The sequence below is a fragment of the Epinephelus fuscoguttatus genome, linkage group LG13 (assembly GCF_011397635.1).
Source record: "Epinephelus fuscoguttatus linkage group LG13, E.fuscoguttatus.final_Chr_v1".
In the NCBI taxonomy this organism is placed as follows: domain Eukaryota; kingdom Metazoa; phylum Chordata; class Actinopteri; order Perciformes; family Serranidae; genus Epinephelus; species Epinephelus fuscoguttatus.
In genome coordinates this window covers 34,213,749-34,240,529 of record NC_064764.1, presented here as the reverse complement: position 1 = coordinate 34,240,529, position 26,781 = coordinate 34,213,749, and the positions used below count along the sequence as shown (strand labels likewise).

The 26,781-nt window shown below is 42.0% G+C and overlaps 1 protein-coding gene across 2 annotated transcripts in view; it reads right to left on the bottom strand.

The window, feature by feature from the left end:
- The window catches only part of man1a2 (mannosidase, alpha, class 1A, member 2), a 399,576-nt gene that overhangs the window by 336,279 nt on the left and 36,516 nt on the right, over nucleotides 1-26,781 (bottom strand). For both annotated transcript variants that reach the window (XR_007450829.1, XM_049595084.1), the window contains exon 3: nucleotides 19,001-19,262. Coding sequence is in view for 1 of the 2 variants with exons in the window: in XM_049595084.1 (XP_049451041.1) it covers nucleotides 19,001-19,262 (262 nt within the window). In the remaining variant the exon portion in view is untranslated. The remainder of the gene's footprint in view (nucleotides 1-19,000; nucleotides 19,263-26,781) is intronic.

Genomic DNA, 26,781 nt, shown 5'->3' with positions numbered 1-26,781 from the left:
GCAGGTCCTACAAGCACAGCTTTATTAGAACCTGTCCTAATCTACTAAATATGATGCCAGGTGTTCACAATTCCCGAGGCACAAACGACTTCAAATGCAGAAATAACTGACATTTTTTATTTATTTATTTTTTTCAATAAAACATTGTTGAATGTTTTGGGGGGTTTTTGTGATGTGTACAAAAGTTTTTCCTTTGCCGGAAACCGGTGGATGGCCCCTTCTGGATTGGAAGAGAGTTACTGCCTCAAGTGAAGGAGTTCTTGTTCATGAGTGAGGGTAGAGTGGAGCATGAGATGAATCGGCGGTTTGACGCAGTGTCTGCAATAGACCATTGTGGCGTCCCAGCCCTCACCTATGGTCATGAGCTCTGGGTAGTAACTGAAAACATGAGGTCATGATACAAGCGGCTGAATGAAAATGGAAAATGGATGAAAATGGATTGATGGATAGTAAATAGAAGGGGTGTACCAATGAATCAGTCTGTGATCAACGATCTAATATTATCGATGCAAAGTGAAAACATCGATACATATCTTCATCTTTAAAATGCACTTTTATAGTGACATTCCCATGGCACGTGTGTGTCACAATATCCGACCAAGCGCACCTCCTTCCTGAACATTCACACAGTGTTAGTGTCCTAGTGCAGGCAGACAATGACAAGAAGCCAAGAAAATGAGGATATTGACTGATATGGTCTGATATTGATCCCAGGTCCCTCAATTGAATCAAATCAAAATCATGTTGTGACAGATATCATACTGTAATGAAACTTGTGATTTTCACCCCTTGTGAATATGTACTGTATCTCTCTTTGTATATGTTCCCCCTAAAAGTTTCAACAGAATGTGATTTAGATGTGGCACAAGCCTCTGGAACAGCAGTAATTTACTGCCTGCTAAAAAAGCCTTTTTAGGCCCCCACACAAATGTGATGATACGCTTTATTTGACAAGACAGGGCACACGGTCAAAACATATTTTATATTTGTGGACAGATTTGTTTTGAGACGATAACAGAGGTTGCTTGGATTACCACCTCTGGCAAAATCTGTCACTCTGCAGATGCAATTATCTGCGTGTAACTATGGATGAAGCTCACCTTTCATTCACTTAGCATGATCTTTTGGTCCGTGCGTGTTTGTTTTAATGATCAAGGGAAATGTACACTCTGTGGTTAACATGCAGTATGTTGTGTAGGAGTGTAGCACTCTGTTGGGCCCTCATGAGTCTGGCACGACTGCTGGTGGACACCTCATCGCCGTGCTGACTGTGTGTAAGTCCGATGGGACACTCTAGCTGGGCTTTGAGAGGTGCCTCTAGGGTTGGAGGGCACCCAGCTTGTCTTCCTCCACTGGAAGGTACCTACCTGTCTTTTGGAGATCATGAGCTTCCTGTTTGCCTCACTTAGGCATCCAGGACCCAAGGGTGTGTGGGTGAGGGATGACAGCTGGATGTGGGTCCCTGGTCAAGCCTACAGCCTGGCCTCGCTCCCTCCTGACACTCTGCTCTGAATATCAGGGTCATGAACCAAAAACCAAACCAAACTGAATGTATTTCATATAAAAAAGACTGATGCAGTATACTTATTATTTTGTTATTTTCATTCTTAAAGTCACCAGAAGGCAGTGAACAAAGTCTCTGAAACTCAAATTTCTGCGGGGAAGGACCTCCAGACCGTCCGCTTTGGTTTCAAAATCCTCCCTGTTTGAGATCCTTGCAAGTATGTCACTATATCACAGCAATCAAATGATGCAAGACTACATTAGCCTAATTTGCTATGGTAATTCTGCCAGCCTCATTGCAGTTAACAGCATGAGGAACTGTTGGAACGACTCAAGAAGAGGCGCATCAGTATTTGTTTTCAGTCATTCTAAGGCGTCCCGAGAAGTACACTGTATCATCATCGATCAGTACAATTATCTGTCGTGTCCCCAGTCCAAACACTTAAACATATACACTTACTGTCACATGTGGAATCAGTGTCTGAGGACCATCAGACAACTTAATGACTCATGCTTTGTCTTAATCTGTGCCCAAGAGGATCGGAAAGACTGTCTCTGTAGATGTCCATTATCACCTTCTACAGCACTTTGCATATTTCCATGTGGCCCAGCCTCTATATCACCACTGTAAATGTATTAATCATGCCGCATTATACGCTTGGGCTTGCTTTGGAACGAAGTGGCAGTGCAGGTGTGGCTGTGTGTTATTAAGGTCAGAGTGTGAGGGAGATGAAAAACCACTCTTCCCCTCCCTTTCTCCATCGACTGATGAGCTCAAGAGTGAAAAGGAAGGGAAGCCTTGAATGTGGTGCTGGGTTTTTAATGAGAGGTAACAGTGTTTCTCATTTGCACCCAGAGCATTTGTTTGTATTTTCCCATTTCATTGATTCAGAAATTTCCAAATGCAGTCCAAAAGTGCAGAGTGATTTAAAAGTGAGCCAGAGTGATGCAATAATGTGAGATAGGTTGTGGATTTACTGCTTCTAATATGCTCAAGAACCTGGAAATGAAATTGTGCATTAATGCAAATTCAATTAAATACTTCTTTATGCACAGTATTCAGATCCTCACTGGAAGCAGGTTGCCTCCCCTCTTAGTGTCCAACAAGACTGCACAGTCTATTAGGAGCTGTGACCTTCACAATGGCAGCCAATTGCCTGCTTGCTGCCTGTTCTCAAAAAGAAGCCCAATCTGCCCCCAGCCATCTCTTCCCCAAAGGACCAACAGACGTGATTCATGCACCCTCATCCCTGATGTGCCACAGCTTCATACACACACACGCACAGTTACAACGTACGAACACACACAACCACAGGGCAGTGAAATATTCATAAATCCCCTTCGAGCCAGTGACTGAGAGCGAGGCCATTACTTTTGCCATTGTTTGAAAAAAAATCAGCTTAGCTCACACAGAAGAGGCATACAGTGACAAGCTTTTGGGGGTTTGGGGAGCCGGAGAGGCGAGCTGGAGTTATGTGCCGCTCCAACTGACCTCCAGAGTCAGTTTGACTGATTTAAAGCGCCCGTCTGCCCGCCCTCGTCTTTCTCATCTCCTTCCAACTCACCCCATGGAGGCTTCCTATCTGGCTTAACGGAAGGCCTTTCAGAAGATGCACGAGGGTGGTGAATACGTGACATCTGAATTGCTTCTTGCAGTAAATACATTCATGGCACTTAGGCAAAGGGTGGCCATAAATTCCCTGTGAAATGGAGACAGTAAAAGAGTCTAGATAGGCTGTTTTAACACAGCTTTAGAGCCAAGAGTTCAAACAGATAATGGCTCACGATACGGTTAAAGCAGTAAAACGTATGGGAACCAAAAAGAAATCAGTTCACTGCTCCCATCATGATGTCAGGTCTAAGAGTTTTGTTTGTTTTTTTTGTCTTGCCTGTGTGTCCTTGTGTTTCAGTCTGTGTCTCCTGTAAATTTGGAGGTTTCTGTGTCTCCCTGAATACAGCGCTGGGGGAACTTTTCCTTTTCCACCCTAAAGCAGTTTGTGGAGTTTAAGTCAAGCAGGGTGGGTAACTGATCAGTCAATCCGCTCAGAGCTGATCAGATCAGATCAGTGGATGAAAGGAGTAGTTGTTTGTGAGTAAAAGCAAACTTTCAGACCCAGCGCAATCAGTGGTTAAGTTTCACTTTCACTGCACCTAAGGTTCTGCTGCTCCGTATGTGCCCAGAACACACCCTGCGCTACGAGAATGTGGAGCATATGAATAACCAATGGCATATGTATTTTAGCAGCACACCTTTTGAATGGTCAAGCTCCAAAAATCATGTTTTAATCATTATTATTTCATAATTATAAGTTTTAATGGGTCTTTTCTAGGTTTCTCCGCTTCCAAGCACATCAAAACTATCGCTGTGGCGGTGATCTGCCGCAGATAGACAGATTGAGTGCCTGATTGAGTGATTAGAAAAAAGCAGAGGAGCAGATTGTTTAAAAATTACATTTTTGTTAATACAGAGACAGTAGAGTACCTAAAAAAGGCACCATTGGGTACCAGAAGCAATAACAGGTACCAGAAATTGTACCAATTCAAATGTGAACAGTACCCAACCTTAGTCTTTTCACATATGTTTTAGTTCCCCAAAAAAATAGGTACACTGTCAATTCTAATTACAAATTTGGGAAACAAAATGCAGTTTAGTTTTCACAATAGCTTCACACCTCTCCTACACTGGAACGTGTTTAATTAATACATATGGGAACAGGAAGTAAAAGACGACACAGGGTGACTTTTTAAAACTCTAACAGCTGATGCTACAATGCACGGATGACTTTCTACGGAGCTGTTTTTTAAATGAGTAATGCTACAACACTTCTGCTTTACTGCTACACTGCTTTACTGATCGTCATGTGTGAGTTTCAGAATATTTTAGCACTTAACTCTGATTTACCACTTTAATTTTGGGAAGATTGGACAATAAACTTGAGGATGCTGTGGCAGTTTGAATGTGCTGAACTCCACAGCAGCCACTTCGGTCGACATGTTTTAAAAACTGAATATGTGCCTCTTTACATATCCAAAATCCTCCCACACTACTGATTTAAGGGTTTTTCCTGATGGCTACAAGGCTGACATGTTTTCTCCCGTTACTTAATACACACAGATAGCAAAGATCATGCAAGTGCAACACGGCTTCCTCCACAGATGAAGACCTGCTCCCTATGTAGATATAAACAGCTCATTTTAAGGTGACAAAAACACGAAGATTCTTATTTTCAGGAAAACACACTTATTATATTATGTTCAATTTCTCCCAATATATCCCTCTAAATCCTACACTGGACCATTTAATTTAGTTTTTATTACACATTCTCCCCTAGTTACACTAATTGTATGCTCCCACCACATTAAATGTTAAGACATCCCACACATGCAATATTTCTGTTAGCTCCCTGAGGACCTGCAGAAACCCATTCCCACACTGTAAGCCCTCCACCTTGCTCTCTGATAGCCAATTCTAAAATGTCAGACATCAGAGTTATTGAAAGCATAAAATGTTTTCTGCCCTGCCTGCTCGCTCTTAAGAGTAGAAAAAAAATTTCAGCTTGATTTATGATGCCCTTGCATGCAGGCTTCTTCCTCTTTATCTCTTGCGGTGCTGCACAGTTAACATGACAAAAGCTGTCAGGCAGACCCTGCTATTCATTCATGATGTACAGACAAAGACACACACACATGCTCACGCTCAGATGCACGTATACAAACACAGGTAGACATTTTGGAAACAGAAAAGATAAGGGGGAGAACTGTAGAAACTTATCTCCCTGTCAGTTCTGTGATCTTGCGTATTGATCCAGGCGCAGAAAAGATGATCCTGGTTTTATTTGGTATTTTTGTTGCATTAGTGGTTGAAAAAGAAACAAAGCTGGAGACAGAGCTGTTGTTCTGGGGCACAGAAGGCCATTGTTGGGTGATCCTGTCGTCTGCCAGCTTCACTTTCACTCTTCCTCCATCACCTGAAGTCTAATTGGAGAGGCTCATTACACCTCTCTTAAACTTAAAGGATTGAGACGCCCTCTGTTTAATTCACCACCACTTCTCCACTTAAACACGATTAAGCTCTCAGGCTCGGCGGATAGGTCTGTAACACTATCTGACATTTCAAGAGGTTTAAAAACAAATTGCTCATCAGGGGTTAAAGAAAGAGAAACTATCGCACGGGGGTGGATGTACAAAATTCTATGCGTATATATGATGTGTTTAAAATTATACTTGCACTGCGCACACGTACTGTGGGACGGGAGCAGATAAAAAAAACAACACCTACATGCTCTGGCTCACATCCTGCTTAAATACATTCATTTAGAGACCTCATGAGATTTATCACAGCATTCTATACGTTTGAAATTGTCTTTGTTCGCGTTCAAAGTTATGTGATTAACTTAGGGTTAAAGGGAAGTGCTGCCCCCCCAACAGCCTTCTTCCACACATGAACACATGGTTAAGAAGTTGTAAAAAATAAATAAATAAATAAATAAAAATATCAAAGTAAGCTCAATAAGGAGTGCCTACATACACATTTACAGATCTTGGGACTGATCTGGCATTGACTCTGAAGAAAGGTTATTAATTAAGGCTAAACTAAAAACCATTTTTAATTCACTGAAATAAAAACTAGACTTTAGCAAAAGTCGACAACTGACTAAAAAGATAAGATGCACCGAAAAATCTAAAAAATTAAATAGAAATACACAGAAAGACCTTTAGTTTTACTCTGTCAATTTACTCAAATTTGTCGACACAAGCATGAGGAGGCATTGGTGCATTTGTTTACTGAGACTGGGATGCGCCTTCACAAAGTGTGTATTTGTATCGTAATACCTACTTGAAGTTCTTAAAACTTGCCTGAACAAATATCCCCTATGTTACAGTAAAAACTAAAACTAATAGTGAAAGTAAACCGAATAAAAACTAAATTAAGATGGTACTTCCTGCGTAGAGTTTGGGTGCTTGAATGACATTCTGTAGCACTTCCTGTGTCCACTATGTGGCACTACAAAACACTTATTATACATCATGTTGCTGCCGCAGCCAAGAGTCTTATCAAACATGCCAAGTTTGGGGCAAATTAGATCATCTACAGGGGAGTTCAGACCACTTCCTGTTTGTTGGCGAAACAATAAAATTTGATACCTTGCCACAGTCACACGGTTCAACAAAAGCTCAAGCTTTTAACAGCTTTTCCTATCAAAGGTCTTCAGATAGTACAGGTTACATTTGAAGTCAATCAGATTAAATCTCAAGGGTGAATTTGTTAAAGTATGATTACTGTAAATGGCCAAAAATGCACGAAAACTGTGGTGTAAATTCCAAATGGCTGACTTCCTGTTGGGTTTAGGGTGTGGCTCCAAGAGACTTTTTTGTACACCTGGATATAATACATGGGCACACTAAATTTGGTACATACAGGTGAAACATACCACAGGGGCTACTTTGTTAAAGATTTGTGGGGGGCGCCACCGAGCCATTTTGTTACACATGAGCTTGAGACCGATAAAGTATCGCATTTTTCACCAGTTCTGATGCGTGTGCAAAATTCCATGAGTTTTTAAGTTCCTTTAGCTGCTCAAAATTATAATTTATTTGAGAAATTATAGTAATTCCTTGAATTTCAAGAGGGTCTTCACAACATTCGGCGCTCAAGCCCTAATTATATCTGCTCTGACGTAGCTGCTGTAGCTCCTTCATCACTGCTGAGCCTCGTTTCACTCCATGGTACCAGCAGGGCCTTACTCGACTTGTCTCTTTTTATTTTTTGGTTTTCTATAGACAAAGTTGTGGACAGTATCTGGTACTTTTTCAATACCACCTTGTTCTAGGCTACAAGTGAGCTGAGTCGAGACTAGAAGACGGAGTTAAAACACTGCAGACTGCTGATTTGTTAGAGAGAACCGTCACTGGTGCAGCATGGGATGTCCAGCACAATCAGCCAAGCACCATCAACAGCAGCTGAAATTTAGTTCATGATCTCAACGCAGATTTTTAGGAATGGCAGCCTGCGAAACCACTGACGAAATCCAGGTAAAAGGATCCAGCGAGAGCATGATATAGCAACGAGCACTGTCACATTGAAGATGATGATATAACAGCCACTGAGACGGTCGGATAGAAAATTGACGGGGTACTATCTGAAGTGGAAAACAACTTAACTAAACTAAATTGAGTAAAGCACCAGGTACCAAAAAATGAATCAAGTAGGGCCGAACCACAGCAAAGTCTCATCCAAAAACAAGAATGTCAGCTAAGGAGGTACGTGGCATACCTCTTGGTGTTCCAGTAAGCTACTTTATTTATCTATTGATCTTTAACATTGTGTTAGTACGGTGTAGACTGCACTTGTAGGCAGCTGTTTGAGGTGTTGTTGCATTGCACTGCTTTATATTTGTCAGGTGTCTCAGAAGACAGGACTTTGACACAAGCTGTAAGCAAAATTCCTGTTGAGACAGGCTGAATGGAAATACTATGAAAAGAGTTGGGGAAGGAAGGACTACTTCCTTTCCAAGGCTAAATTATATTCAAGCAGGAGCTGGATAAACAAACTGCAGAAGGACAGGATTTAATAGGGTTAGGCCAACAATTGAAATGAATGCAGCATTACTACACAAAAGAACCTGGAAAAATAAGAGCAGCTGAGGTTTATTTTAATGTTGAAAAGAGAAAGGATGAAGGCTACACTCTGACAGTGAATGAAACCTTGACATGGAGCAAAAGAAGAAAAAATTCAAACACAATTGGTCAAGACTTTATGAAGAAGATGACGCTACAAGTGTACCCCCCTTCAGAGTTCTCTGTACTTCAATTTTGCGTTAGAGGGGAAAAAAGTGTAATCAAAAAGAAGCATTGTTGCTTCAAAACAAAATATTATTTGATAAGACTGCTGAATACGCCCTGAGTCGTTCGAATCAGTTTCACGAGTTTGCAAAGTTCAGGACAATAGCCTTCAAAACACCTCATTGTGCTGATGTGTTTGAAAGATCTATGGGATGTCTTTTCTCAGTACGTGCTCTACTTCTCAGCTCCTTGTGTTTCTTTATTCTTTCATAACTTTTGTTCAATTTCTCTCCAACGTAAGCACATCTGAACACAAAAGCTGTGCTCGGAGTTGTCCCCCTCTTGCATTCCCCTCAATCAGTTATCTGTTAAAAGGTGTTGGGCTATCAAAAGCAAAACTAATAAAAACTGACATCCTTACTGCTAACCTTGTAGTTGCACTATTTAAAGAATTATTTCCCGATAATATGTCCTGATATCTCTGACCTGGACCAAGAACATTTTTCTGACTGTGCTGCTCATAACAGTGTAACATGGCATGAACGCAGCATTTCTATAATCTACGATGTGAAAAATGATTCACACATTACACAGCAGTACTGTACTTATACCGCACCATATCGTACTACAGGGTAGATAACATATACAAGTCCACCCTCTTGAAGGTTAATACCTGTATTCAGGAATACATTTAGCAGCTGGGAGCCCAGTTGACATATAGCACCATGCATAATGTATCGATATACATAATGGCTTCTGCAGAAGGGAATTGGTTGTCAAATGTCATCTCCCGACCTACGGGCTACGAAAGGCTGGCTGACAAGACACCATCAAGCATGGCACGATCAGACATGATTGCCTCACAAAAAATAATAGTAGCCCAGCGCCACTATCTGTGTTCGAAAGGACATGAAACATAAACAACAACAAAGCAGGGGGATGCATGTTTTCAACCTGTCTCTTTACATTCTCCAGACAGCTTTTTGTCACCAGCCCATTCTGTGTTGTCTGCGGATGAGAAGTGCTCATTGTTCAGCACAAATCAATACAGCAATCCTTATAAAAAACAGATGATTTCATGAGCCTTGTAAGAGCAGCTGGATGAGGGATATTCCTTCAAGGAATCTGCCAAATGACACTGAGGTTAAGGGAGGCAGAAGGGAGGAGACTGCTGCAAAGACTGAGAGATGGCGGGGATGGACAGAGAGAGATATTTGGGGAAAAAATAAGGAAGAAAATTGAAAAGAGGGACGAGATAAAGAGCCAGCGAGTGGGAGAGAAAGGGTTAAATGCTAAGATAGGAGAAAGGGCAAGACAAGGGGTAGAATTAGAAAGAGAGTGCGAGGGAATGATGAAAGCTGAGCTGTGCCCTACCCCGGAGGCAATGGTGCTACAAACACACACATACAGTATAAGCCTGGTGTGCAATCAACATACAAGGCCATCTGCCAAGCGCTGTCAAGGCTTCGGAGAGTGAGTGAGGGAGAGGATGAGGGAAATTGCTACAGAGAAAAAGAGAGAGTTAAGTACAAGGGATGGAGGAGGCGATTCTCGCTGCCTATCTGTGCAGATATTCCACGTCTCCATTGGAAACCTTCGCTGTCTCTTTATGGGATAGCAGCACCATTTAGATCGCACTTAAAAAGGGCTGCTTTGGCCATCGATTTATCTGGGCTTTACAGCCACAGTCCATAGCTCTCTGTAGGGAGACGCGCACGCTCACTCTCTCCAATGCGAGCCACAAATCAGTGGTTGTTAGCTTATCATTCAACAGTCACAGCTGAGTTAGTGGCGAGCCAACTTCGCAGTCGGTTGCACAACCTTCGAAACATTGTACTGCCTCCCGACGAGCCAAAGTAGGCCAAGAGACTCAGATCTGAGAGATTCCTCTCTTCTCTTCCTGCACTGCAATTACTGATCAGCTGTCAGTCGAAGGCAGGCTGTGTCTTTTCTCTGCAAAACGTCAGTAAGAATGTTTGAGTGTCTGCTGGGGGTCCTCCTGTCTTTCTCCATGTATTCACACATACATGAAGCTGTAGCTGTGTGGGAGCGTGTGTGAATGTGTGTGTTGCACTGTGCATGCTGGACAGCTGTGTTCTGATGTAGCAGCCCCATTAACACACAAGGAAGTTGTTCATTTCTTGTTATACAGCTTGTTCCCGAGCACAGAATAACTTTGTTGCCATCGCAACGGCTGGTATTGTTTTCACCTCGTCAGTCTGTGTCTGTGTGTGTCATCATGGCAAAATGTGGTCCTGATGACAGCTGGTGACACCAGAGAAGCTGTTTTGAGTCATTTGCAAGGTGTTTCTATGTCTGTCTGTGGACAGATTTTGTCAATAAACTGAGAGCCATGCAAGATGCAGTCACGAATATTTACAGGTGTGTAGCTGGGTGTGGTCTCCGTCACATTTTGAAGGGCCATCCATTTAGAGGTGCAGGAATTGAGCGTCTTGCCTTTAATTTCATTTTCTGACAGCTTTGCTGAAGTTCATGGCAGCATTTTGATCAAGTCCTCACTGCTTTTGGAAATGTGTCGTCACAGATAGGGAGATTTCCCTCAAGTAGCCTACTGTTCCACCTTATTCTCCACCTCTCCCTCCTTACGTGCTCCGTTTGGATACAGGTCTCCAAGCCTGTCAGGACCTAACGGACCCCGAGACACTGAGTTGATTGGGGCCGGGCGCAGGCCTTTTATTTTTTTTAATAGGCTGGGCTTTGGTCAGACTTGGCCTTATTTACCTTTTGTCCTTTGATTGTGACCATATAAGCTACACGCAGAGCACACAGCAGACTGTGGAGTCAGCTAGCAAGGTGTATCATATTAGCTGTTATACCCACTGCCATAGAAACAATAAACACGTCTCATCATTAAAAGAGACGCATGAGGAGCAGCAGCATAACTTCACTGATTATTGAAATCTCTGGACATAGTCAGGATCTAATGTTAATTAATGTTTCGTGGTTCTTATATACTCACTGTATGTGTGTTTCTGCGTTAATCAAAGAGAGAGCACAATGATAGTCCACTACCACTATCATTTTGAATTGACATATTTATAGCTTATCAGAAGAACCCAACTGCTTTATAGTTTTGTATGGAATCTCTTCTTTTTTGCAAACTAAAATCTAGTTGGACTGGACCGTGTGGGAATTTAATTTGAAAGGACAGACACAGTAAGTGACCACACTCAGCAGTCAGACAGGAGTCAGGTTAATCTCCAGGGCTGGTACCTGCGGTTATTCCACAGGCTAGTTAATAACATGTCGGGCAGGAAATCCAAAGTGTGCGATCATTTTGAGAAGGTGAAGGACGAACCCAAGGTGATATGTAAACTCATCTTCATTGGTCGACTACAAACATGACGTATCATCTGAAACATAGAAGTAGCTACATGCCCATTAGCCCACAGCGTCATTAACAGGCGGCTCGCTCAGTGTGTGACGTGCACTTGTAGATAAAATATAGGCCTATATTAATGAAGGTTCATTAGTACGGTTTTGTATTTCTCTGTAATGTAGCACAGTGTTAACAATGTTACTGATACTATTCTTTCTCACACCTTCAACACAAACCACCAAAATATATCCTTTAATATTTAAATTAATATCGTAAACATGCAGGCAACTAGTCGACTAATGGCCCTAAATGACGACTATTGGTCGACCAGGAAAATTCTTAGTCAGGGGCAGCCCTAAAGTTCAGTACATCTTTTTAAAGGTGATCAATAAATCACTGACATCAACAGTTTCTTCAAAATATAAGAAGTCAATGACACAAACAGTGTTTTCAAAACAGGAAAACATCTGACAAGTTTACAATCCATAGGAGAGGAGACGCGCGAACATAAGCAATGAAATTATATTGTGAATTCTTCACTGCAAAGTAATTGAACCTGGGGGGAAACATTAACTTCTACCATTAGATTAAACATTCTTTTGATTCCTGCATTACCAACTCTCCAAACTGTCTCGACTAACTAGTGTTTTTCCAACATTATTGATGAACAAACCTTATTGAAAGTGAACTGTGCCTTTGTATCACAGCCCATTAACTGCAACAGCCAGCTTATTTCAACAGCTCTGGGCCAGCAATACTTCATGATCTGACAGGTGAATAGTACTGGAACAGTTAATAGTCAAATTCATTCCATTCCTTTTCTTTTATTGCCCTAAAGCTCTCTCCATCTCCAGACAAAGGTTTAATGGCCGCTAATGTTCGGGTCGCGTAATTAGCGGGATAGAAAAAGAGCACAGCGCTGTGAGCTGATGGCTGTGGTGGGAAAAGAGGGTTTTTGTTCTGTACAGTCGATGAAATATGTATTTGGAAGGCATAAAAACCAAGTTCTTTTCTATTTCTGGAGGAACAATGGGCCTGAGTGGCAAAAGTGCCCTGCTGGATATGACCGATTTTCCTGATTTCTCTCTTAACATAACAAGCAACCAGCAGTTATTCCTTTCACAAATCCCACTGCAGACGAAGACTATAAGGATGCTTGTATAGAGACACAAAGGTATATGTGAATAATGTTATTAAGACTCACAACTACTATCACTGATCGTGATCACCAGATCGAGCCAAAAACAGAGATTATACTGGCGGTAACTGCAGTGCACTGCAAATTAATGAGCCATGTCAAATGTCTACAAAACAGCTGCATCACAGCTGAGTCAAATATTGGAAATATTAGGAAAACTGCAGGGAAAATATTGCGTAAATTGCATTTATCTCAAACCTGTTTCCCCTCGTGCAAGTCCATGTCTTTATCCAAGTCAGTGTCTTTGTCCAGCAACTCTTTGGACCACACCTCATTTCTGTAAACCAACAGTTTATAACCAACCAAATAACCATAATCAATACAAACATGCAAAGAAGAAGAGTTAATAGCTCATGTGAAAGGTTTATTTAAATTGGCTGATTTTCAATTCTCACTTTACTGTCTGCCAGAGGCTTTAGCAGGCTGATCTTTAAAGTTTGTGAATACACTGGTATCATCTGAAAGTACAAGACCTAAGGAATCCATTGGTACCAACTATGTCATGTTAGCTTGTCAGGAAGGTCCTCAAATGACGCTCCAAAGTTAGGCTAAATTTTGGTGAGGGAAAACGGCCATGGCCATCTTCACAGGGGTCCCTTGACCTCTCACCTCTAGATATCTGAAAGAAAATGGGTTCTATGGGAGCCCATGACTCTCTCCTTTACAGACATGCCCACTTCATACCAGTCCCATATGGCTGTGGGCAAAAACCATGCAGTTGTTCGCATGCAGCAGTTTTTTTTACCCATTGTATTTGAATATATCTGTGTAATTGGGTCCCTGAAGTCTTGTAACTGCATTAATTCGGTCTGACTGGAAAGCTGAGACTCTTGTGGAATCAATAAGCCTAGTTATAATCATGTGTGATGATGGCAGCCCCCACAGAAGCCATTTCAATGAACTGAGACATTTTTTTTTAACTCACTGATTAGCCTGAGCTATAGTGACCTCTAGGATGATCACGGTCTCATGAAACTTCACAGCCACAAACTTCAGACTGGGGGCAATCAGAGGACGTATGGCTTTCGTAGGTATATTGAGAACAAGGGCGTTTCCAAGTAGGGATGGACATTGGTCCTTGAGAACTCATTTGGACGTCCTTATTCACTCAAGGTATAGAGCACTACTCCCACTCAAGAACATGTCTTTCTTTACTGTCTAAAATGGGTAAAATCTTATTTTATTGTAGAGCTATGTGCAGTGTATTGCTTCGCTAAGCCGAAGTTGTGATGTTAGTTGCTGCTGCTGTGTTAGCTTGTGCTACCTGAGCACTAAAGTGACTCTGGAGGGAGTGGCTCAGAGGCGGTCCTTCAGTGCTGCGTCTCATGTATGTAACATTAACGGCAGAGACAGAAAGATGGCAGATTTTTCTCATGTGAACTTTCAATTGATTTAATAGACAAATCTGAGCCTGGATGTTTAATAAATGTATTCTTCAAATTGCACTTGATTTCCACTGTTGGCAAATTTACACTGCTATTCTTACGTTAGTGTTTTTTTTTAATAGCAAGTACTCAGGTACTTTAATAATTTAATGTTAGTACTCAAATATGTAAGTTACCTACAATGCCCATCCCTATTTCTCTGCAGTTTCTGGAACAGAAGTGCTCACAATCTAATTGCCAACAAATGCAATTCTTATAGAAATCTCCAAATGCCAAAAGTTTTTGGTCCCAAATCACAATATGGATTTTTTTTTATGGTGTTCCTCAAGGTCTTGATATCGTAATGTAATATTTTTGGATGGATTTTTGGCCATTTTTATAAATTCTAAAGTGGTTAAAAATGCTTGAATTAAACACCAAATCTGTTTCAACCCCAAAATTGCTGCAACAATTTATGAGACATAATTGAGCATGGGAATAGCCGTTATATACTTCAGTCTAGGGTTGCAATGGTATGAGATTTTCACGGTGCAATAACCATCTCAAAAAATATTGCGGTTTTATATCACAGTATTAAAGGCATTATCATATCAGTCAGAATGAAGCCGCAGGAATCAAAATGGGAGGGTTATTTTTGGTTGAACAAATGTTTTATTACTGTAATTGAAACTTGAAACTATTTGAACCCAACTTGAAACCACCAACTGTCAAAATTTACCTTGAAACTGATTTTCTAAGCCCTTTCAACGTCTGAAAGGCGCCCAACCAAAAGACAATATTAATTACAGATTTGTGACTAGTAAAATCTGACACAGTGCTGAGCTGCATCTCAAACTCATCTCCATGTTGCCTGTTTTCACCACCACACAGCTACAAAACTGCCCTCACAGTTAGAAAACATGGAAAAATAATCAAAATGGATCATTTACCCCCCCCATCATCATTATTATTACCACATGCAAAGACTGCAGTTATTGATCCTTCACAGTGGTGAACTATGCATGGAGCCAAATTTGTAATGAAACCAAAATAACCCCACGAACTGATGCAGTGTTGGACAGATGGCACAGTCCCAGGGAAAGTAATGTGGTAACAGACTGGCTCAACCATCTACCACTGCTTGAATTACCTCTTACTGTCTACATGAAACATAAATGATGACAAGAAGATGGATGCTGATACTCCTCCCTGGACTTGACTTTACAACATCAAAATGCAGGCCAAACGTCTGCATGTAGCTGGGATTTTAAAAAAATAATAAGAAAGCTCCAGTCTGTAGTCACAATTGTGTGCCAGTGTGAGATTATGATTTCTCCTTGGAACCACAAGGCAATCAGGAAAAGGGGAGCGTGCTACACTGTGCCGTAGCCCATACAGCTGCTACTTTCTTGCTCATTTGGGAGTGTATGGCATTCTCTCTGAATGGTAATTATGAGGGGAACAAAAGGGGCATTTAGAGACAAAGGCGGGTTTGGAGTGAATGGGCCAGCTCCCATGCACGGCGAGTGTTCTGACTCCAAGTGCTGCTTCAAGAGAGACGATATGAGGTAATTATGCAGGAGAACTTGCAGAGGGGGGAGAAAAGGGAAAGAGAGGAGCAGAGAGAGGGAGATAGGCTGAGGTTGGCTTGGTGTCTATAGAGAGCGAGACCAGATAGCACCATCTGCATTCTGCACAGGCACTGTCCGTCTGGCTCGCTGTTGCCTTCAATAAAAGCTGGCGCCAACACAGACAGCATGCAGGAGAAATTTATTTAGACGTACAGTATAGCTGAGAAAAAAAACAGCCCTGACACACACACAGGATATGGGGGAAGTGATACATCCATTATACTCTATGCATCACGGTTTGTTCCATGTGGGATGTATAAAATGACTAGGTCACGAACATCCAGTAAAAACTGTCACGTCATTTTTTTAAACCACCAGCATGAGACTCGTTTTAACATTCGGTTCTCTCGTGCTCTCCTATGGCTCTCTCCCTCTTAAAGAAATAAAAACACAAACAGGACTCACACACATTCAACCACCCATCCTGGGTAACAATGTGTGAGCAGGTGAGTTGTGTGATTTTGTGCCTGCAGGGCTCCAGACCACTAACACTAGTCGCACTTAGCAACCACGGAGCTGGAGAGCTGTTAAGTTTGATTCCTGCTTTAAGTGAATAAATATTCACGTTTAATAGTGCCTCTGTTACGGTTTAACTTATAACTTTTCGCTAACTGCTAACACCACAAGCTTCAAGCCAAATCATCAACACTTCTGCCCGAGACGAGACGAGTGCTTCAGAATAAAAGCACCAGTGGTTCTGCTTTGATTTATTTCAACAACACTTTGTTCAACTTTTTTATAACAGTACTTTATTTAATTTTATTACAACAGTAATTTAAATAACTTTTTTATAACAATACTTATTTTAAGCTTGTTATAACAGAAATTTTTGAACAGTTGTATATTTCAAGGAGTATTTTACTGCTGGAGAGACGGCCTTTAATAAATCTAGGATATCTGTGCTGTAGAAAGCCGCAAATACTTTTGAAATTGGTGCTACAGAACCAAACAAAACTAAGAAAAAGGATGCTGTTGCTGAAAAGGGAGCAAACCTACAACTATGACTTGTCTGTTCGAAACAATGGCGGCCGGCTGTAAAGAACTGATCTCCATCTCTTACAGTTAAACAGTAAGCTAAAAATCTTGCTTTATATTTGATCAGCATTGATTTTACTGACTGATCTCAGTTTTTTCGGCCTTAATTTTTACTGTGCAGGAAACAGTATGGCGCCCACTTCCTGTTCGCAAACTCTCACTATTACAGCTAAACACGACACTAAAATATGTTTCTAAAAGTATTGCAGGCAGGAAAAAGGCAATGCAATAACATAATCTTGATATATATTCGATCAGCACTGGGAGCGAGAAAGAGAGAAGGGTGGGTCTGCCTCTTGATCTGCCGCTATACTCTTTGTGTCATCAGTGGCGGCATCGGTGGCGGGCAATACGAAAATGTGGAGGTACAGCCTGTAGTTTGAGCAACAGCCCGAGAGCCAGTGAAACAAAGACAGATAAAGTATATTACGTCGTCCGCCGGAGTTTCACCGGGGGCAAGGAGGGATATCTAGGCAATAGTTAGATGGAGGGATGTTAACCACAGTTCATTCACACATACTACCCACATTGTTTTGATATAAAGCTGGTTGAAAATCGGCAAAGAACCCTTTTAACTTTATTATAACAGTAGTATTTTACTATTTTAATAGTCTACAGTAGTTTAGAGGAGATTTCAAAATATCAAGATATATTTTGTGTTTTGCGATGTAACCTAAAAATATCGCATCTTGACAGCTGTACTTTAAGATATGGCCCCCTCTATTAAATATGAAAGGAGGCCCCCACATGCTTGAGCTTTACACTGCTGACTTGTAAAATCAGAACAGACATGTCCTGTGATTTTCAGCCTTCCATGATTATATTTACCCCTCTCAGCAGGCACATCCTGACAGCTGAGAATATTACTGTCAGGTATTGTCCCCCCTCTATTAAATATGAAAGGAGGCTGATGATACAAGTCAGCGGTCCTGAAATGTATGTTTCTCTTCTATAATACACATTCTACATCTCGGAGGCGACGTCTCTCCACATACGGGCTTCCTTCGCCTTTCAAATGGGGCAGAGCTCCGTGGGAAACAGCAGGAGAGACACAGCCCGAGGGGGAACTGGGATCTGACACAACACCGGAGGGAGAAGCAGGTCCGTGGAGCTGTGCCCAAAGCTGCTACGGCATCGCTTTGGGTTGTGAGCACGTATGATACACGTCTACACTGAAAGCAATGGGTTTGTGCGCGCAAAAGGTGCTACATCTGAACGCCCCCCATGCACACACACACGCTTTAACTAAGGCGGCGGCCAAAATCACCCAGGCCGTCCTTAGATAGGCAGGGAAAACCTGGCTGACCCTGCATTTCCCCTCAACTGCATGTGTATGCTGTGTGTATATTAGGGATAAGTGAATGATATATTTCAATTCATTACCTTGTGGATTGTGTGTAGCCTGACAAATACTAGAGAGAGGATTGCACAGCACTACACACACACGCTGGGGTTTAAATTTCACTAAACACCAATGCTGTGGCTCGATTTTTCACTCCAGTCTCGTCTCCCAAAATGGTTCCTCATTGCAAGATGGCCTGCACAGAATTCAGCATGAATAGGGAGCTGATGGCATTGATTTAGGGATGTTTCACAGTTTCACAGTTGTCAAATGCCCCAAATTTTGCATGTCCCACGCTGACATACATATACTGAATTTACAAAATATTAATTATACTTGATTCAAATGAAATCCATGAAGTATAATGGCACTTTCTCTTTAATAAAAGCAATTCTAATCAGCTCAACATGCAGATGTGTTAGTAAGTGGGAGTATGAAGATATAAAAGGTCTAGAGTTCACAAGAGGTATACCAGAGGAAGTAGTCCTTATTATAATGGTAAATAGATGGATAATGATAGATTTATTGACATAATAAACAGATATTACTAAGGAAGTGGCTGCAGCTATAATTCACAGTCTTAATTCAAGTGCATTTTCATCACAGTGTGTGTCTGATTGCTCTTGCTGCACTCATACTAATGTGAGTCCCTACAGCGTGTAGCCGACCCCATCAGGAAGACACAGTCAAACAACCTGCATCCATCCCATGATGTGCTCACATGTTCATGGATCAAAATAACACCATAGAAATACATCCCAGCAAACCTAGAGCAGGATATTTAAAACACAAAAGTCATCTTACCTCTCTGATCTTGTCACGTTTCTCTTTGGCATCAGGCTCCGGCGGCTCACCATCACTGACGCCCACCACTTTGGGCATGGGGACGGGTGGCAAAGGTTTAGGCCCCGGGTCCTTCTTTTTCAGGTCCTCCACGACTCTGTTCTTCTCTGTCTGAATCTCAGCCTGCAGCTCCTCACGTGACTTCCTCAGCTTCTCCTTGGCCTCCTGCAGCGCTCGCTCATGATCTGCCCGAATCTTGTCCCGCAGGCTCTCCTCCTCCTCCCTGCAGGAGGCAGGTAAAAGGCAGGAGGTAAGTTTTTTTATTCTTTACTCTGTCTGGATCCCCAACAGCCACCACAAAGTGGCTGCTGGTCCTCCCAGGGTGAACAATCAGTTTTATTTTAACCAAGTCTCTCTCACACACACACACACACACACACACACACACACACACACACAAGAAAAAAAAGAAATCACAACCATTTGAGGAAGAAAGGTGTGTAGTCTTTTTGTTAAATTAATTAAAGATGAACTCTGAGAACAAACACTGAACCTCTGGGAAACAGATGTGTGATTGTGTGTCTGAGATGTTGTGTGTGTGTGTTTGCTCTTGCTCTGCCCATTTTTTTTTACCCTGAAGGTCTATAAAGTTTTATTTAATAAAAGAACATCACATTATTGTGACGTTAGCAGAGGTGGACACCAAATCAGCAGGTCCAGAACCCTCTGCAATAAACAGCTGCAGGACACCAGACTAAAACTCACCCACCTCTAATTCAGATCATTATGGAAGAGACAAAACCATCAGTCTCTAATGGGAAACCAACCCCCTCCCCACCACCACCACCCCACTACACTGCAATTACATCTGCTCCAGGAAATTGGACAGGTGTAGAGGAGCACAATGAGAAGGCAAGCAGTGCCAGAATGAGAAACATCATCTTTGGTTTCACATGGTGGTAACAAGCTCCAGGGTGTTGACACAACTCTATCCCATGAGGATGTGGGTCAGTAATGAAAAACAAACGCAGCGGGATGCTGAAGCAAAGGTGACAAGCGGACAATGACACTGCGCTCTTTTTCTGCTGTTACTGAAGGAAAAAAAAAGATCTCTAAAGATTGTGTCTGTATCTCGCTTGGCAGTTATGTGGGTTTATACAAATATAAACACAGCCAAATAACACATGGTTGATGAGTGAGGGCAGGAGGAGGCCTTTTGGGATACATCACCTCATGTCTGCTACATGAAGACACAGGCATTAAGCAGACCCTACGCATGTGTCCTACGCCATTGTGAGCATTTATACTTGTGTCTGTGTCACTCTGCAGTTACACCTCCAAAACACTAGTCGGCAGCAGAGGTTTCTGTGAAGTGCTGTTTAGTGTATTCAAAAGGCACCTAAAACACACACACTCTAGGCAATTATGCAACTTTGTAATAAAATTAGTCCCTGACTCAGACCAAAGCAAGACAGCTCTATATCTGAAAGCACAATTACCTTCACTATAAAATACCAAGAATCAATATTTGAGACAGTTTGTGCAACTTAAAAAGCCTTAAAATGTGTTAGATGTGAGCTGCAGAGTATAATAAAAATGTTAAATCTTGAAACAACTGAGTGTTATCTGAGTGCAAACATATGACTCCGTGTTTACTAATGACCTTCTGTGTGATAAACACAGGAAACGTGGGAAGGAGTGACGACCTGCAGAGATCCGTGTGGACTCAGCTGCAAACCTCCACAGAGCTACACAGATCAACATCTCTGAGAAAACAATACTGAGTCTGAGTGTGTGTGTGTGTGTGTGTGTGTGTGTGTGTGTGTGTGTGTGTGCCAACTGTATCCATTAATGGCTTTGAGATGCCTATTTAAACCTCTGTCCTCTTCCAGGAGAACAGCAGCACGGGTTGTTAGGAGTCCAATTTTAAAAAAATAAAACAGATGGCTTTGTGGGTGCAATTTGTTTTTTACGTATTTGTTAATGTTTTCTGGACTGGCATGTCGACCAGAGAATCAAATACCTCGTGGGTTTAAACTCTGTGGTGTAGCAAGACTAAATAAACTGTAGGTACAATCACACCTATGGAGATCTGTGTGTGTAAAAGTGTGTCATGCACAAGACTAATATAATGTCTGTGGAGTAAATAGAAATTTCTCCAAACTTATTTACTTATTAACTCAAACATGTGATGGTCCATCATTGTGCTCTTCGCCTGCATGGATTTTTACCCAACTTTATTCTTCCTGTGCAGCAACAACTTCAGGTTTTATTTATTTTCCCTTCTGCTCAGGTGTTCAGGAGGTGCACGTGTACATCCATACACAGTCTAAAATTAATGCCGATCACAAAAAAGGTAGGAGTGGGAAGCAGAGTGAGGTGCAAGTCGGCCTACATTGGAGCAGATGTCTTTATTGTAGACCTGGTATGATAAGAATTGTGGTGCAACCTGAGCCAACTTCACCAGAGCAACTGTGAAAACTGAGGAGTGTTTGGGAGCATTTGGTGGAAAAACAAGAGCACGTGGCACACGTGATTGGGCAACCACCTTAAGATGGCTGCCAAGGGAGTTTTTTCAACTGAAAGTAAAGGCCTTGTGCATGTAAGCTGTTGTGGAGGAGAGGTAATTTTAAGAATCTCCGCCGTCTTTCTGGTACAATAATTGGAATAAAACTTGCATTATATAGACGTACTCCCAGCAGGCGAACAGGGGAATAAACATTCATTCATTCTTCCCACTTGGACTCATGGTGAGTCACCAAAGTACTAAACAGGTGCAGGTGAGGAAAAAAACACTCACCGTCCCTAAGACGAAAACACTTGCCTGTACTCCCGCCAAGTGGCAAAACATCTCTGCTCAAAATAAAACCAGTGACAGAGAGAGTCCAGGCCCAGACGCACCAAACCTATTACAGACAAGTAGAGGCGACAAAAGCAGACCCTGTGTTGTTGTGTTACTTCATGTCGTCAGTGTCTCAGCAAGAAAGTTGCACATGAACACATGGCAACAATTACAGCGGCCAACCAGCATGGACGTTCTGTGCCTGCATGAGAGCAATGAATCCTCCGTGCCGACAGCTGGAAGGCCGTCTTGACACTAGCTAGCCAGTTAGCTCATTAACAACACAATCTAATGTTGAAACAACAGAGCAAATTTACCGTGCAACAGCAAACAACAACACAAACCATCTCTGCTAAAGAGCTCAATGGCTACAGAAAAATAATCTTACCTTATGAAATAAGTTTGTTTTAGTCTCACTCCCTCTTGACTTTAGCTGTTTGTTTACTTTCCTCACTTCTGTTTCTCTTCTAGTGCACTGAGCTGAACTGCCAATCAGAGTGATTTCATTCACCGACAGGCTCCGTTGTTGCCAATGCAGCATGTTGAACTGGCAAAGAAACCTGATGGGGACCTCTGAGGGCCAACGGTAAGGGACACAGAGCAGCGACTAGGGCAACAGATGGCCATCGCAGGCCCAACACTGACCGACAACGTAACGTCAGCCTGGTGTGTCAGGGCCTTATATAAGCCTGCAAGGGACTTCAGAGCCGGGCTGTACAATATACAGCAATATACAACATTGCATTAAGTGATGTGCGCAATAGTTGCATTGCAGGATGTGGAATACCAAGTAAGGAAAATTAACTCAAATATGTCATGCAACAACTTTGCTGCTGCTTGATACAAAAGGAAAACCCGCAAGGCTGCCATTTCCCATGACTAAGGTTAGCAGCCAAACCTTCCGTTTTAAGACAGCTTTAAATGTGTATTTTTACGTAATATGGCAGCGTTTGATATGGAAAGTGAGACTCCTCTGTGCATGTTTAGAAACGTACTGTAACCAGGACGGCAAGTGCCACAGACACAATGAAGGGTGCTTTTCCAAAGCTACACAAAAGCTCAGATTCCAGCATAATGGCTGTAAAAGGGGCCATGTTTTGGGATTGCTGCACAGAAGAAATAACGCATCTGTTTACTGCAACATTACAATGATGTCTCCTGACCTGTCTTTGCCCCACAGTTGCCGCACTGTAGAAGGCAGTACCAGCTACGAGCCAGGCTAAAGCTAACTGTCTTACCCTAAAGAAACTAGACATCTCCCAGCTAAAGTTCAGAGCTACAATGGTGGAAGAGAAACGCTAACACTAACGTTAATCTACAAGAAATGTCTGTCTAATAAACAACCAAGGCGCCCCGTTGGCAGTCAACTATGAAAATGAGTGAGGAAGAGGAGGGGAGCAAAATAAGAAGGTCCCTTACCTTAATGATTAGTTATTTCCAAATAGAGCTATTCAAGTCTTCTGATAAAAATCCCTTTAATTTTTCATATCGTAATATATACTTCAAACAAAATATCGCAATGTCAGTTTTTTCCCAATATCGTGGAGCCCTACGTTAGAGTTGTGTGTGACCATCCTTCTGTGTGACATGCAAATGCAGGACTATAGCTGTGACTCAATTCAGGGGCTGCAGCTTTTGAAGGACGCAGCCTTCGTGTCGGCCATGTCCTCTGAAGACCACATCAGCCAAACTAAATGGTCTCCGAAATGGAATAGTCTGGTCTGCGGAGGATTTCCTGGTTGCATCACATGTTATTCTCACCCTAGCAACTAGCTGCGCTTGACGAAAGAAGGAGTAAGCTAGTAAGTTAGTGAGCCCTAAATCATGGACCCTGAGATTGTTATTATATATCTTTTTTTTAAATTAAATACTTGAGGAGATGATTCACTGCCGGAGGTACCGCTGTTTGATATATTTTAGGCTGATGGACTGTTTTCAGGTTAATTTTTTAAATAAAGATTGTTTAAGCTGTGTACTGTTAGCTAATAGTAATGCTCACAACAGTTAACCGTTAGCTCGTTAACAAATGTTAGTTAACTTAACTTAGTATATAACCATCACCGGCGCGCAACGCATCTTGGGATAGGCTGGGCCACGAAGGATTCATCCGTTGCATCCTCCAGATTCTGGGAAAGAAGGCTGCATTTGAAGGAGCCTTCAAAATGGGACAGCCTTGTTTGCGAAGATGTGAAGATATGTTTCGAAGGCTGCAGCTCCTGAATAGAGACACGGCTACTGAATGACTGTGTGCCTGATTTTTGCAGATATGAGAACATAATAGAGTGAAAGGACTAGAAATAAAGCTGCAACAAGAGCAGGGAGAGGAACTGAGAAAGTAAGGAGATAAAAATATCTGAAAGAAGGACAGAGGACAACAGGACAGTGACTGAGCTACAAGAGGATGAGAGCTGGAAAAGATGATGCATGATCAGTATGCATCAATGATCCATTTGCTGTTACCACCTATACTGTTCAGGTTCAATAGGAGCTGCAGCCTTTTCCAGCATGCACTGAGCAAGAGTGAAAAAACAATGTGTTGCAGATAGGTAAAAGAATACAGAGGAAAAACAATGTGAAAGAAAGCAGTAAGATAAAGAACTGAGACTGTGACACAGAGCCGATGAGTCGGAGGAATGAATGTGCAAGACAAACAGAAGGAGACAGACGTTTTATACTAATTATCCTTCACACAACACAATGTGCATCCATTTTATAATTCCATCATGACGCTGAATGTGGGGCCAACAGAGACCAAAATAAACAGCTTCCAAGTTATGCAACATCGCCCTGGAAACAACTCATAAATATTCATATCCCAACTCAGCGTGTCTGACTTTAATTGATAGAAAACATATTTTGCAACACCAAGATGGCAATTACTGTGTCTACGCCGGTGCCCGCGGATGCATGCACTTGTGAGAATGTTTCAAATGTGCTGTGTTTGCTTTGTGGGGATTTCATGTTAACATGTAGGACATGCGTGTGTATTGTACGTTCCAGCTTGTGATACAGCTTGCGTGTGAATGTGAGCGCGTGTGTCTAAATCATCCTCCATTCTGTGCTGAATGTGTGTGTCTAATTCGTCTTTGCATTCTGTGTTGAATGTGTGTGCACGCATATTTGTGTCTTCTATTTCAAGGTCTGTGATGAGATTTCTCTGTGTGTGTGTGTGTGTGTGTGTGTGTGTGTGTGTGTGTGTGTGTGTGTGTGTTTGCTTCAATGTGTTTGTGTGAGTCTTTATGAGCGTGTGTGTACACCCAGGGGGTGTCACGCCTCCTCTGTGTGCCATCCTCTGTGCCTCTGTGAGTGAGTGTGCCCTCAGCAACATGCATTTAAATGTGATATTTAGACTGTGTGGATGTTAGATGACTGGCTAATGTCTGTATGTGTGCTGAGATATATCTGTGGTTATATTAGATGCGAGGGAGCATGACAAAAGAAAATGAAAAGGTTGAGCTGACACCATCAGCTCTAATGGGTGCTGATGCTGCTCCATATATGTCTACATGTACAAAAGGAAGTCAGCACATTGTCACAGGAACACAAACACCATTGTACAATTTACACAAATGTGCATTTTTAAACAGTATGCGCCAGCAGTTCTGGTGAAAATTAATTCGCAGATAAACACGCATTAGCCTTCCTCACCCTCCTCTCCTCAATGTGCGTGCCCCTCCTTCGTCTTTAATCTCATGTCACTCTTTTCTGTTCCTCCGAGCCATTACCATACTCACTCTAGCATCGCCAAGGGTTCCCTTCGAGTCTCATATAATGTCAAACATGCAATTAAGACAGCACATCAACAGCTGCCTGACTCAATTACCTTGACAGAGACAAGCGTGGACCGCTGCTATCAAGCACCCAGGTGACCACGCCCACACCTTGAGCTTTACTTATCCTTTCCTGTCCCCACATCCCCAAAATATGACTGAAGCGAGTGGGGCCACACCTTCCTAATTAGCTGTTTCAGCCATGTCAGACCTTCAGTAATCACTTCCTCATTTTTATCGCCCTCCTGCCGCTGAAAATTTCCTCCTGAGTGGTGTCACGAAATCTGCTGCTCAGCAAAATCTGGCACTTTCCATAGCAACTGGAGAGAAGCAGCAGTTGTCCGTCTGCCCGGTGGGGTATCTAGGAGAAGGTTCTTTTTTTTTTTTTTTGAAGCCGTGGAAACACAAGGAGGAGAGCAGCACAGGCTAGATGCCACGTAACCATGGTAACAAACACATACATAGGAGGTCATAGACAGCAAGTGGAGTCATTTATGAGAGGGAACAAGACTGCTGGGTTATTAGTTACAGCACAGTATTTGAATGTGCTGGTATTTCAGCCGCGGGGTGGGGGGGCATTTCAGAGAAGATCTTAGTTACTGGGCAAATTAATTTTTACCTTGGCAACAGAGAGATAAGCCATTTAGAAAATGTGAATTATTCATAATTCAACAACACATTATGTATTGTTTATGTGCATTAATTAATTAAAGCTGTAAAAGCAACTCCAACATACGCAAACAGCGAGGCCAGAGGAGCAGGCAGAGGGTGAAGACAGCAAAGTGTTGATGGTACAATTGTTTATACGTCTCCATCACCCTCCTCTGTATTTCCATTACAGCTCGGTTGACAAGAATAAAATTCTGACAGGATCTGGAATTAAGTTTTTTCACTGACTGCTACTGTGGCAGGCAAGTTTTTTATTTGCCTGTCACTCAGGAATTTTATCTGGCACTTTTGAATAAGTTTTATCTTTTGACATCGTTTAATATAAAGAACGATGTCATTCAAGCTTCAATATATTTACGCAAAAAATATTACTTACATGGTAAATTCCAGGGTTTGAATCACATTGTAGTTTTTGGAGGAACCCTATTTTTCAGGGGTAGGAGGGCGGGAGGATACTGAACACATGTACACACATGCATGAAAAATATCCTACCACTACATTTCAATTTATACAGACAATA